Source organism: Sturnira hondurensis, unplaced genomic scaffold, assembly GCF_014824575.4.
Source record: "Sturnira hondurensis isolate 20B ecotype Veracruz unplaced genomic scaffold, ASM1482457v3 Scaffold0004322, whole genome shotgun sequence".
Lineage (NCBI taxonomy): Eukaryota > Metazoa > Chordata > Mammalia > Chiroptera > Phyllostomidae > Sturnira > Sturnira hondurensis.
In genome coordinates, this window is record NW_028076953.1 from 4431103 (window position 1) to 4445435 (window position 14333).

Below are 14333 nucleotides of genomic sequence, written 5' to 3' on the forward strand. Positions count from 1 at the left end.
TCCAGTCTTAACTATAATTGTTGCAAACGATCTCCCTGCTCTATAACTTCTTCCACATAACTACTTGTCTCTCAGTATTTGACTGCAAGCAAGAATGCTCCCTTCTCTCCTGTTTGTGTATTTATCTATTTAATAACATTGGCTTATGAATTCCTATCCCCTGGTGCTTTATAAATTATCATGGGACTTAGTTATTTTGAGGCTCACATTGTTCCACATGTGACCTCAAGGAGCCCCTGCAGGGCAGCGCCTGTGTATTTGTGACATGCCTTCACTGCTTTTCCATACGCACATCTTTACTTCCGGCCTCAGGCTTTCCAGGCTCATTTAATACCTACGCTGTCCCAGACCTGGAATGTGCCATTTGTTTGTAGAGTCACAGTTTCTTTTAGTGGGCAGTGGTATTAGACATCAAAATTTGGGCACTGACTGTGCTCAATGCTCCTGGGATATTTTTTCTTTTTAACCCTTTCAGTTACACACACAAACACACACGTGTACATGCATACACACACATGTGTGACATGCAGGAACATGTTACACATGCATGCCCAAACTCGTGTATATGAGTATCCCATGAGTATGCAGTGATATCTCAAATTCCAACCCATCCCCACAGGGTAATTTTTTGCTTTGTGCTTTTCCATACTCACATGTCCCTTTTCCGCAGTGAAAATTCTGGCTCCCAAGAACACTAACACATTTATTCACTTACTTAATCCTAAAACACAGCTGCACTGTTGCAGAACAGCTTTGCCCATGCCACCATAAAAAATAAATAGGCTAAAAAGAGCTCAGAATTTGCTTGTGCTTTTTTCCCTCTGCTCCTCTTGGGACTGAAGAGATACGGTCAAGTCCTGTGACATTGTTTTTTTTAATTAAAAAAAAAAAGCTCTTTCCCTCCCCTTCTGCAAATAATATCTATTTGAAGTAAATTTGAATTTATTTGTTTCAGTTTGCTTTCAGTGTTAGGATTTTTTTTTGTTTTCATTCTCACCCCCTTTCCATTCTTATTTTGTTTTATTTTTTAAATATGTAGAATATTAACATGCTTCCAAAAGTCAAAACCATACAAAAAGATATACTCAGAGAAGTGTCACTCCCTCCCACTTCCCTTTACCCATTTCCCTCTGATTCATGATGAAATTTATTGTGTTCTGCCTTATCTTTCCTGTTTGTAAAGATAAGCAGACATGTATTTTTTCTTATTTTCCTAGTTTCTTACATAACAAGTGTCGTCATGTTCTTTTTCCACTTTGCGTTTTTTTTTTTTTACTTGAAAATATCTCTTGGAAATAACCCTATCCTAAGTCACAGCGATTTAAGGCTTTATTGTGTGCATGAACTATAAGTTATTTAAAATCTTATCCTTGAACATTAGTGTCCAATATTTTGCAGCTAACATGCAAGGACTAAGTCTGTGCTTCTGCATTCTGTCCTGTGGGAGGCCTACCTCCAGGGTAGATTCCCACAAGTGGGATTCTGGGGGAAGGGGCAAAGACTGTATGTTGTTTTTGGGGTATGAGGGCAGGGATATTTTTGTCTGTTTTGCTCACTGCTGTACCCCCACTTGTAGAGCAGTCCTCAGCACGCAGTAGGCACCCAGTAAGCATTTATTGAATGAATGAATGATGGAGTCAATAGCATTCTACAGCCTTCCCATCTCTAAATAACTGCACTGTTGTGGAACAGCCTGTGGTTTACCAAATTCCTAAGTTGCCACAACAAACCATTTCTTACCCTCTCGACTTCCTCTGCTGGTACACCTCGAAGCCGGGCATAGAGGTAAAGATGTTCTCGCCCTGTGAGCAGCTCGTCGATTGCATCAAACTGAGGACAGTAGCCCATGTTTTGATGGACTTCAGAAATATTGGTTAAAATACTGCAACAAAAAAGAGCAATTAGTAAGTTGCCTTCATAGAGGGGGGTGACCAGAGAGCTGGGGCTGGAGGAGCTTCAGCCAACAGGACATGGAAGCTGCCTCTTCTCTTCCTGGCTTTGCTTCAGAAATGTGCACAACACTGAGCCATCACAGCAGGGCTTCTGACCAGAAACTGATGGACTTCAGTCAGATTCCCTACAGTTTCCCTGGTTAGGAAAACTGACTACCCGTTACCCAAATTAGCTTTGGTTTTGGATTGGATCACCTCACATATTAGTTTAAAAACAAAGGGAAGATCAGGTTTAAGAAATTGAACAGTGAGTTTTTGATCCCTTTTAGACATTTGGGAAGTAGCTACAGAAGAAAAATGCTTCTCAATGATGGTAAACTTTCTCCCTCTGTATTTATTGGCAGAGAAATAGTCTATGAAAAAGGAACCAAACAGACCACCCCCTGCCAGAGCAAGAGGTAGGCAAGGAGAAGAGATGACGTGAAATGAGTTCTCTCAAGTCCGTTTGACTAGTACATCCACTCCCACTAGAAATACATTGCCTTGATGAAAAAATAAACTGTCCACAGACTGGCCTAATCTCCTCCCCCTTTCCCTTATAACTCAGGGTCTACGAGAAAAGGGTGGATGCAATGGGATAGGACAGAGAGAGGCCATCCACCATGACAGTCCCTCACTATAACAGAAATGACTGCACTTATGGCTGGGCCAATTAAAATCACCCAGGGAAGCCCTGGCTGGTGTAGCTCAGTGGATTCAGCCCAGGCCTGCGAACCACATGATCGTGGTTCGATTCCCAGTCAGGGCACATGCCTGGGTTGCAGGCCAGTTCCCGGCAGGGGACTCACAAGAGGCAACCATACATTGATATTTCTCTCCTTCTCTCCTTCACTTCATCTCTAAAGATAAAGAAATAAAATTAAAAAAAAAAACCACCCAGGGAAGGAGGGAGTATTCTTTGTGAAATTCACAAGAGCTTCTGAACCAAAGAACCCCAATCCTGTGTCTTAAACCTATAGTTTATTTCTAGCTTCCATCTTGGTTTTACTTTCCCCTCAGACGGTGTCTCGCTTGGACTACCACTTGATATTCCATTACAAATCCCATCACATCCCCCTGTCCTCTGCACTCTGCCTCCTAAGACTCCTTTTGTTGCCACTGTGAAGTCATTTGCTTGATTGTAAGCTGAGCTGCATCTGCAGATGAGATAGGCCCAGCCATGGTCTTGTTCCACCCTTGCCAGTCCCTTTGCTCTGGACCCAACAGGGATGACCGGGGAAGGCACAGGAGCCAGACTCATCCTGTCTGAGCCAGTGAGGGATGCTCAGGACTCCCCCTGCCCAGCAGTCAGGCAAATGCTGGGCAGACAGAAGCAGTGCCTAACTTTGAGTATAAACCAGGGTGTAGGTTTCCTCTGGGCATGTCTAATGTGCATGAACTCTGCTGCTCAAGGAGCCACTGGAAAGAGGCAAGCAAGTGTGAGCTCCTGTTCTCTACCCTGTGCCTGTAGAAGACCAATCTGTTTATTCATACCTTAATAAAAAAAGGAGAAGGCACCCTCCAGAATCCAAGGGCATATGCCTGGTTTTCTTCCATAAAGGTTCCGTGGCGTGGCAGCAAGCAGCAGCACAGATAGAGGCAATGCAGGCCCCCACAGGCCCGGGAACCTAACCCCCTCTAGAAGCTTAGAGATAGGATGCTTCATAACAGGGGTTCTCAACCAGGGGCCCAGGGGTCCTGCAGGGCCATAAATATGCTTCATGGCTCAGTAAATTCCCCAAAACTCTTTGCAAAAATATGTGGAGGGAGGCAATGAGGGACAATGTGTGTTTTTTATAGAAAGAAGGTACGAGTGCTCATCAAATGTTTTGAGGAGTCCATGATACTAAAAGAGTGAGAACCACTGACTCAGCACACCCCAGACTTTCTGAGAATCCCTGCAAACAGAGGACTCTCTTAACAATCACAGTTCCATTCACTTTTCCAGAAAGTCTATATCTTAGACTTTGTGGACTATGAGCCCTGGGAGGTCCGCCCCTCTGCACAGATCTTCATGCTCTCAGTCACCCTCAGACACGGGGCCTGACGCTCACCCTTCCTGTGCTGGGATGGGGGCACAGCCCAGCCCTGTGAGAGACACCCTGAGACGGGACGAGCAGGACACTTACCTCTTGCCTGCTACAGTTGCATCGCCTGAGGTCACTGTGGTGTCCCCGGTGAGCATCCGGAAAGTGGTTGTTTTGCCAGCCCCATTCACTCCCAGGAGCCCGAAGCACTGAGGGGGAACACACAGAATTGGCCTGGCCCCGGAGCACAAGAGGGTCTGGAGTATCAGGCCTTAGAGCGCAGTGTGTGTGCTTCCACTAGGTGGCCACTGGCTCCGTGTGGTGCCGGGCAGCGGGATAGGCGACCCCAAATACGCCACTTTGGCATAAGGATGACTTTGAGCTGAAGGGAATTGAGAAGATGCAGATACAAGAAAAGCTCCCTGCCCTCCCCTCTTTGCCTGAAAGCAGGACACAAATTTACAAGGTGTTTTCCCTCCCCTCTCTGCCAGGAAAGGCAGAGGTCAGTTAATCACTGAAGACAACTTTGGACCCCTATCAGCGTGGAGATGGCATCGGAGGAACCTACACAACAAATATCTCTAACTGGCTATTATTTACCATTAGTTCCCCAGATATTTGCTGCCTTGGTAACTCAAAGTTCTTTCTTCTGCCTTGTCACTTTCTTACAGTCTAATGTTCCTTTGCTAAGATGCTGTGTAACCCACATTGTAACCAACCGTTCGCATCATTTGTTTCCTTGAGTGTACGTGAAGCATGTGATAACAAAGTTCTCTTCGTTTCTCTCTTGTTCATCTGTCTTTTGTCAGAACAATTTAGAGCCTGAAAACCGGGGAGGGCAGTGGGAAAGGGGACTTTCCTCGCCTGCAGTGGCTGCTGAGCACTAACATGCGCCTCGGCTGAACTGGTATGTGCTGTAAGCGCCAAATGCACTGGGTTTTGAAGACTTAGAAGAAAAGAATGTAAAATACCTGGTAAACAAAGCTTGATATGAATTACATGTTGAAGTGATAATATTTCAGATATATTGGATAAAATAAGTAATTATGATTAATTTCACCTGTTTCTACCTTTTTCCTGTGGCGACTAGAAAAGTTGAAATGACCTATGGTGACGTGTTTTATATCTATTTGGTAGCTTGGCTTCAGAGGGAGAAGAGGTGCATGCAGGAGCTGACGTTCTGCAGCCTTTCCCTGCGGGCCCAGCGGCGTACGCACCTCTCCAGGACGGACTCCCACACACAGCCTGTCCACCGCTGGGCTGGAGGTGCCTGAATACACCTGCAAGGTCAGAGACACTGGGCTGAGGACTAAGAGAGGGGTAGAGCAGGGAAGGCACGAGAGAGCAGAGGATGGCGTAAGCGAAAACTACCATCGCGGAGAGGTTACAGATTAACAAGGGCGTTCAGAGAGGTGCCGTGAGCCCCAGAAACCTTGAAACTAGTCCTGTGCAGAAAGTGACCAGAGAAAGGTCAGTGAGGCTCTGTCATAGCGGCTCTGGCTGAGGCCCTGTGTCAGTACCCGAGATGCATACTAGGGAAGTGCACTGGAATCCTGTGTTTTGGAAGACAAGTTCAACACAAACATGACAGGCGTGTATAAAATTAGAACAATTGCTCACGCAGGCATAGCACTTATTCTGCACAAGGCAACTTACAACACTGCGCCGTCTCTGGGTCCCACTGGCACTGCCGAACGAACACACCTACACCTGCTTTCTTACCTTGGTTAGTTCATTTAGACTTAGGATAGCAGTTTTATTTCCCCCACTAGCAATTCTTTGTCTTTCTTCAGCCACATCATCATCTTCATCCACGATGGGCAGCTCCCTAGTGGGCTCGGCCATCCTGGAAGAGGGCAAGGGGACAGACTGGGCTGGTGCACAACGTCCTCAGCACTGGCCTCTTCCCAGCTTCTTCCCATGCCCTCCCTGCTTGCTGCTCCCGCCTGGCTCCCTAACCCCTGGGACTTGAATTCCCCAAAGGACTCCCAAGGGGAGAGGCATTCGGCAGAAAAAGCAAGTGCTCAAGCCCAGAGTCTAGTCCCTACTTCATTCAATTCCCACAACCCTCTGAGTAGGATGGCAGATTCAGTTCTAATAACTCAACTCCCTCGGGATCAAAACCTAAAAACAAGTTCTCCAAATCTTTATTTACATGTGACCAGACTCAGACTGAGATGTTGAAAGGATAAGAAACAAGACACTGCTCAGGCCTGGCTGGTGTGGCTAAGTGGATTGAGTGACAGCCTGTTAAGCTAAAGGGTCACTGGTTCAGTTCCCAGTCAGGGCACATGCCTGGGTTGTGGGCCAAGTACCCAGTAGGGGGTGTGTGAAAAGCAACCACACATTGATGGTTTTCTCCCTCTGCTTCTCCCTTCCTTCCCTTCTCTTCTGTCTAAATATATAAATAAAATCCTTAAAAAATTTTGCAAACAAACAATGAGGGGCCCCATAAACGTCAGTGTCAGCTTGGATTGCAGAGGGGCTGCCTCTTCCAGAAACCTGAGTACACACCTTAGAATGAGGCAGGGTCTGGGGGCAAGAACAGCTGGGTTGGCAGCCGCCCTCCCACCCCTGGAGAGGGGCCCTATCATCCCCCAATCCCACACATTGCTCCTGGCTGCACTCATCTCATATCACTCCCATATTGATCCCTTCCTCCCCGACTCTACTCTCACATCTTTGATTAGCAATGGGTCCTCCTTCGTCTATTTTATGTGAATTCACACAGCCACACTTTGAATACTTCTCAACCATTATTATTTGCAATACTCATCCAATTTAAAATGGGTATCTGTTAATTAAAGGAAGGATTTAATATTAGAGATGGAAACTAATAGCATTTACTTTAAATACTAAACTAAATACTTTGCATTTTAAATACTTTAAAGTGCAGATTCTTCACAGATTCTTTTGTGCTGATTCTGTGTCTTTTCTTCTTGTGTTATTCTGAGCAAGCCAGCTTTTGAGGCCATAAAAACCATCGCGATGTGGGGCTCACGAGGGAAAAGACAACCGTATGGATGTAAAGCCCCATCCCGGGCTTGACAGCCTCAGGGCAGCGTCACAGACCTACCATCGGGTGAGGAAGAAGTGCTGCTGGACGAGGAGTGTCAGGAGGAAGTACACCACCCCTTCTGCTGCCATGGCAACCAGGTTCTTCCCAATAAGGTCCCACTGGAATGGATTTGAAGAGTTCTCCTCACCTGGAGACAGAGGCCACCGGAAAGTGATAGGGATTAAGTCCACTTTGCTGCCCAGCTGCCCCGAAGACCTAGTTTCAACACTTGGCTCAGCTAGATCAGACCTTACGCAAGGATTTAAGCAAAAGCTGAACAAAGTCTCATCTTGGCTCCTCAGGTCAGAGTAGGGAAGAGCAGAGCCTTCCCTCAACCCCCCTTGTGGCTCCTCAGCCAAGGAAACAGGGGCACCCTGAGCTCTTGTAGTCAGCAGAGCAACCCACACCAACCACGTGCCCCCAGCCCAGGCTGCAGCTCCGGCCTAGGAACTCCTGCGTCAGCCCTCCCAGCCTCAGAGCATCCAGGGCCATGCTCGACTGGCCTCAACTGCCACCCACCAAACCGGGCATAGACATCTGTCACAGCCTGGCTCAGCGCCAGGTCGATGAGGCCTCGGCCCAGGCAGAAGTGGGGGAAGATAATGAGCAGCTTCCTCAGCATGGCATTGAATCTGAGCAGCGTCTGCAACACAGAGAAGCAGGGTGGTCAGGAGTGGGGCCCAGTCCACTGCACCTTCCTGGGCAGGGTGTGGCCTGGATGCTCTCCCGGGAAAGGACCGGGGGAAAGACTGTAGACAGAGGGGCCTAGCAGCCAGACTGTCCACAGGAGAGATTTGTCACAAAGTAGGAAAGCTCTGAAATACTCATAGGAGGTGCCTCTTGGGGAGCCTCACAGGCAGTGCCTTAGGAGCGCGCTGCAGATTCTGAAATTACCCACAAGCCCTCCAAATCACTTGTTTCCAGGAGATGCAGCAGCGGCTGGGAATGTGACCCAGGCTCTCTGCTTTGGTACAGCTGTGAGCTGTCACTGTCACCCAGCTTTGACCAAGGGAAGAGGGTCCCTGGAGCACATCCCAGCTCTGCTGCTGTCCAGCATCTCTGCTCAGCTCAGCGCTGTCCCACAGGACAGCCCTGAGCTGTGTGCAAGAAGGCAGAGATTCTGTGTGCTGTGTGTGTTAAGTTGGGGGGGGCTCATTTTCGGGTGCCCAGACTGTGCTTGCTGCCTTAGCCTTGAAGTATCAGGCAGAGCCTCCCCCAGGAAGGCAGAGGGGACACGGTGGAGATGAGGCTGAAGAAGCCACTGGTGCCCACAATCTGGCCCATCCCCATGGCTCAGCCTCCCTTGCTCCCCACTGTTCCCTAAAAGGCACTCTGCTCTTTGCCTCCGGCACTTGCACTTGCAGCTTCTGTTAACCGTTGCTATTAGCAGGAAAGAACTCTCTCACAGCGCTGGCTCCCATGACCCCTTGCTGCATAAGCCTCTCCAGATTCCCATGGTAAAACACCTACTCCTCTCTTAGAATACTTCCTACATTGCCAGGTGAATTTTTTTTACCTGCCTACTTTCTCCCCCAGTCAGTCAGCCCTGTGGGACAGGGACTGGGTCCTAATCATTTGGCATCCTCCCTAAATTCCTTGTACAATGATTAGTTCATAGTAGATATTTCATTGTTTGTTAAATGGGGAAACAAACAATGGGATAAGTTCTGCTTATCCTAGACCAGGCTTAAATTGAATTTCTTTCACCAAGATTCTCCAGAGCCAACCCGGGTTGGTGTGGCTCAGTGGACTGAGTGTCGTCGGCCTGTGAGCCAAAGGGTCACTGGTTCAATTCCCAGTCAGGGCACATGCCTGGGTTGCAGGTCAAGGTCCCCAGTAGGGAGCACATGAGAGGCAACAACACATTGATATTTCTTTCCTTCCCTTTATCCCTCCCTTCCCCTCTGTCTAAAAATAAAAAAATAAAAAATAAGTAAAATCTTTAAAAAAAAGGTTCTTCAGAGCCTTGCAGCCCAGTTCCTTCAGGCCCACTCTGACCTGTGGCATTCACCCGTCTTGCTCCACTGATGTTCTGTCACATGGAATGTGGTGTCCTGAGGTGACACCAGTTCCTAACTCGGTTTGCAGGTCATCTCCTGACTGGAAGGGGAGTTCTGCCGGGGCAGTGTGAGTGGGTCATGTTGCTTCTATTGGCACATTCATCACGTGGTGTTCACTTAGTTGACACCTCTTGACTGAGAAGGGACCGTAGCTACTGGGACCTGGGGAGCCCCTTCTGGGGTACTGGGTATTTCCGTAGCAGCTGTCTGACAACCTCTGTGAAAGCTACCAGCTTTTAAGCAGGGGAGGAGGGTGCGCTGGATACACATTGGCTAAGCGAGAGCAGCTGGCAGGAAGGAGAATGTTTTGAGTTACGTTTATTATTAAATTATTCTTTTTTAATTTTTTAATATATTTTATTGATTATACCATTACAGTTGTTCTATTCCCCCCTTCATTCCCCTCCCCCCTCACACTCCCTCCCCCACCATTCTCCCCCCTTAGTTTATAATCATGTGTCTCAAGTTCTTTAGATTCTATATTTCCCCCACTATTCTTGCCCTCCCCCCTATCTATTTTCTACCTACTGTCTATGCTATTTTCTGTGCCTTCTCCCCCCTCTCCTCCTCCCACTCCCCTGTTGCTAACCCTCCATATGTGTATGGTGCGTACGGTTATCAGATCGGAAGAGCGTNCCCCTTATCTCTTGCTGCTTCTAGGATTCTCTCCTTCATTTTAGTCTTGGCTAATGTAATTATGATGTGCCTTGGTGTGTTCCTTCTTGGGTCCAACTTCTTTGGGACTCTGAGCTTCCTGGATTTCCTGGAAGTCTATTTCCTTTGCCAGACGGGGAAGTTCTCCTTTATTATTTGTTCAAATAAGTGTTCCACTCATGGCTGTTTCTTTCCCCCTTCTGGTACCCCTATAATCCGGATGTTGGAACGTTTAAAGATGTCTTGGAGGTTCCTAAGCCTCTCCTCATTTTTTTGAATTCTCATTTCTTCATTCCTTTCTGGTGGGATGTTTTGTTCTTCCTTCTGGTCCATTCCATTGATTTGAGTCCCAGTTTCCTTTCCATCACTATTGGTTTCCTTTGCATCTCCCTTCATTTCAATTAGTTTAGCCTTCATATGTTCCTCTAATTTGTGACTATAATTAACCAGTTCTGTTAGCATCCTGATAAACAGTGTCTTGAATTGTGCTTCTGAGAGGCTGGCAATTTCTCGGTCACTGAGAATTATCGGCTCTGGGACTTTGAGTTCTTCTTGTGCAATCTTTTGGGCTGTTCATGCCTGTTCCGTAGCAGGATCGGAGCCCTAAGGTGTTCACTACAACAGGGCAACTCAGTTGCTGGGTTGTGACGCTGTATGTGGGGGCGGGGTCAAAGAGGGACTATGGCGTCCCGTCTGCCGCTTGCTGCCGTGGCCCTCACCGGTGCCGTGCTGCAGCTGCTGCCATCACTGGGCCCATGAGTTTTGTCCCACTGCACGCGAGTGTGCCACTGCCTTCAGCCCTCGGCCCCTGGGGCCTGCGTGGTCCGTCTCACTGTGCGCGAATGTGTGACTGCGGTCAGTCTGCCCGCACCCCAACTGGTTCTGGGCTGCCTGCGCACCTGGGTTGGGGGACCTGTCCTGCCCGACCCTGCTCGCTGCTGGCTCTGCCCCTCTTACCGTCCCCGTTGAACGGTTAGATGTAGTCAGACTTCCATGTAATTCAATTTTCTGTCCTTTGGCTGTGTCTTTGTTTCTCCAAACCTTTGTTGTATTCAAACTTGGTTGTGGGAGAAGGCACAGTGTTTCCACCTATGCCTCCATCTTGGCGGAAGTCCCCATTATTTAATTATTCTGAAGTAACACACTCTCTCCAGACTGAGTGGGCTGTCAGCCTGTGACAAACACAGCTCTGGAGAGGGGGCCTGTCAGTCTGCCAGGAAGCTCTGGCCACTGTGGGGTGGCCAGAGTTCTCCTCCCTCTCCCCCCGGGGTCTGACTGTGACACAGGATATGTGTTGTGGCACAGAAGGGCCACAGAAGTCCTGACAAGGTTTGGAAAGCATTGCTGTCAGGCAGCCATGAGACTGGGTGGTTAGTGTGGACTTGCCTTGGGTCCCCCCAGCAGGATCCAGGAGCAGAACTGGGGACCAGGGCCACAGGACAGCAGAGGCGCCGGCTGGGGCCCACCCTTGGGACTGCAGAGGCCTCCTGAGGGAAGGAAAGACTACACAGGCCACTGGGGATTCAGGCGCACGGGTGAGACCAGCAGTCCTCGGGAAGTTCCCAGGACAGCCATGGCCAGGGCTAGGGCACAGCAGCTGGGAGCGGAGTGTGGAGCGCAGACAGCCCCGCAGCCACTGCCGCTGTTTTTATGACCCAGCCCCGCCAGCTGTCCCTGGGCAGAGAGAAGCCTGGGGGCTGTGGGTGGGACAACTGGACTCTGTAGGTCATACAAGAGCCCATTCAGTGCTATAAATTCCTAACCCTATCCTTGGGATTAATTGCTATGTAAAATAGTATATATTACTCTGTTACAATTTACATAAGAAAGTGGACAGAGAGTCCTGACTGGTGTAGCTCCATTGTTTGGGCGTCATCCTGTAAAGCAAAAGGTCCTGGGTTCGAATCCCATCAGGGCACAATCTTGGGCTGGGGGTTTGGTTCCCTGTTGGAGCACGTACAAGAGGCAACTGATCAATGTCTCTCTCTCACATCAATGTTTCTCTCTGTTTCTTTCTCCCTTCCTTTCCCTCTCTCTAAAAATAAATAAATAAATTCAAGAAAAAGAAGGTGGAGGAAGAATATATATGCAGTTGCTTTTGTCTCCGGAACACATGAGAAACTCAAATAAGAAGTTGCCTCTGGAGAAGGGAGCTAGGACACTGTGAAACAGGAGCAGGAAGACCTTGTTGTATGTCTTTTTGCTCCTTTTAAATTTTGAAACTACATGAATGCTCTGGTATGTGTAGGAAACCTAACACCTGTAGTCCTCAAGAAAACCTTGAAGGAGTAAGAAAATCCAAAATATTTAAATCATGAAGAGTCATTTATAGCTTGAGAATGAGATCAGAAAACCATGACACTTGAGTACGAGAATGAACAAGGAGTTCAAAGAAAGAAAAGGGAGGGAGGGAGGGAGGGAGGAAGGTTCATTTATGCACTGAGCGTGTCGAGACAGTGCTGGTCCGCAGCTCTGCTTTGCCAGGACCTGCTCTCCAGTGTCCTGGTAATCAGACGAGGATGCCAAAAGCATCATGCTCACCTGGTTATTCTCAAATAATTCCAAGATGAAGGTGATGGCGCTGCTGTTGATGCCGATGAACAGATTAGCACAAGACAAGGCCACATAGGCAGTGCTGGGGACATCAAACAGGAAGGATGCTGGGTACATCATGGGAATGACTGCCCATCTGTGTGAAATGGCACAACTCAGTGACATTGGGGCACCAATTTCTATTCCAGCTGCTGTCCCCTAGATACAATGCACTCCCCTCACACACGAGCTGAAATGTTTAAACTGCTGAGAGTCCCAGGAAGACCAAAGAGATACTCCACCCCTTGGTCATTGTTCCTCATCTCTGAATCGAGATAAGTGTGCCTTCCTTGACCATCTTACGGGGCTTTTGTGAGGAGCAAATGCGATAGCAACTGAATGAATGCAAATTGTAAAGGCTTGTATGGTACATAGGGGCACGGTCTATGCTGCAATGCTTTCCACTCTAGTCTGGCTCAGCGAAGCTGAGGTCCCAACAGGCTCATTCACAGTTCCCTGGAGCTGATGCACCACAGTCACACTGGTCCCCGAATTCTCTTTTCACTAGAGATAAATTTCACTGCTTTGGTAAGAGTACTGGCCCACCCAGGAAGGGCCAGATAAGAAAACTGACACCTAGACTTTTCCACAGTACACAGGTAGGATGTGTAGGCCTGGACATGAAGCTGCATGCATTGCTCTATAGTTCCACTGAATTTAATCTCTGTGACATCTCCAGCCCTGACTCAGGAACAGCTCTTCAGCTGGAGTCTTCTGCTGTGTGCAAATAACTCTTGGCCAGTATAGATGGAGACACAGAGATGGATGGGCTGGCCACAGTGAATCAGAATCATAGCTGGGTGAGAGACAGGAGTGACGGATTCCCAGGTGTTGGTTGGGCCATGGTTTGAACAGAAGAAGATTCAGGCCACACAGGACATCTCCGTTGTCCCTGAGTGCACCAAGCCTGAGGGCACGTCCATGTATGGACTCAGGAACAGAAGCCAGCCACATTTCTGGCCAGGCTGGAGAGCTGTTGGGGGCTGGAAGCTAACCTTGCCACCAGAAACCCTGGTTTTCTGTCAGGAGCGCATGCCCCCCGCCCTCTGGCTTCCCTTTTGATGGCCTTAGCTAAAGGCCCAAACCACTTACCCGTACAGCATGAGCAATGCGACAAGAGCAGGAAGATTGTTTGGAGAAGTGTAGGCTTTCTTCTGAAACCCGATGAAGATGCCCACCACCAGGGCCGCGCTCACAGCATAATTCATCTTAAAGAGAGAAGAGGAGACCTGTTTCCTGTCTGTCAAAAAGGACTGGGTCAGTCCTAGCTGGCATAGCTCAGTTGATTGAGCGTGGATTGTGAACTGAAGGGTCACAGGTTTGATTCCCAGTCAGGGCACATGCCTGTGTTGTGGGCTAGGTCCCCAGTGGGGGCCACATGAGAGGCAACCACATATTGATGTTTCTCCCTCTCTCTCTCTTTCTCCCTCTCAAAAATAAATAAATCTTTAAAAAAAACTCTCTTAAAAAAAAAAGGACTGGGTCAGCTCCTCCAGCACATATGGTCTGGGCTGCTGATTCTATTTGTCTAAATAGTTCTTGGTTGGTAAACATACGTTGAGTTTTGAGTCTTCTTACCCCACCTCCCTGTGCAGGGAACCTTCGGTCTGTATCTTTTAAAGGAATGAATTATACAATTCTACCTCTTCTCTCATTCTCTTTGTAGTTAATTGGTCATGAAGTCCTGCAGACTCTACTAAGTAAGTCTCCAGAACTCAGAAAACTGAGATCTGGTCCTTGGCCTCATGAAGCTCAAATAGATAACACCTATTTCATCACTTTCCCCCTTCTCTTTACTTCCTATACAATTCAGTTCTAAAGACATTAGGATGGACAGGGAACGATGAGCAGTCATGGTGGGGTCAGGGGTGGAGTCACAGCAGTCCCAAATGGGATGAGACCTGGAGAAGGGTGAGAGGATATCTCACAGAGGGTGGGCTAGTGGGGTGCTGGAGCCCCAGTGGGGTGTGGAGGGTGTTGATCTGGTGGAGGGGACCAGAGCCAGAGCAGA

General features: G+C 48.3%; 1 protein-coding gene across 3 annotated transcripts in view; it reads right to left on the bottom strand.

The window, feature by feature from the left end:
• Nucleotides 1–14333, bottom strand: part of ABCA4 (ATP binding cassette subfamily A member 4) — a 134182-nt gene that overhangs the window by 8943 nt on the left and 110906 nt on the right. For all 3 annotated transcript variants that reach the window (XM_037045524.1, XM_037045525.1, XM_037045523.1), the window contains exons 37-44: nucleotides 13415–13530; nucleotides 12272–12419; nucleotides 7536–7659; nucleotides 7035–7164; nucleotides 5681–5804; nucleotides 5176–5238; nucleotides 4061–4167; nucleotides 1741–1882 (exon numbers count right to left, since the gene is read on the bottom strand). In XM_037045524.1, coding sequence (XP_036901419.1) covers nucleotides 1741–1882; nucleotides 4061–4167; nucleotides 5176–5238; nucleotides 5681–5804; nucleotides 7035–7164; nucleotides 7536–7659; nucleotides 12272–12419; nucleotides 13415–13530 — 954 coding nt within the window. The remainder of the gene's footprint in view (nucleotides 1–1740; nucleotides 1883–4060; nucleotides 4168–5175; nucleotides 5239–5680; nucleotides 5805–7034; nucleotides 7165–7535; nucleotides 7660–12271; nucleotides 12420–13414; nucleotides 13531–14333) is intronic.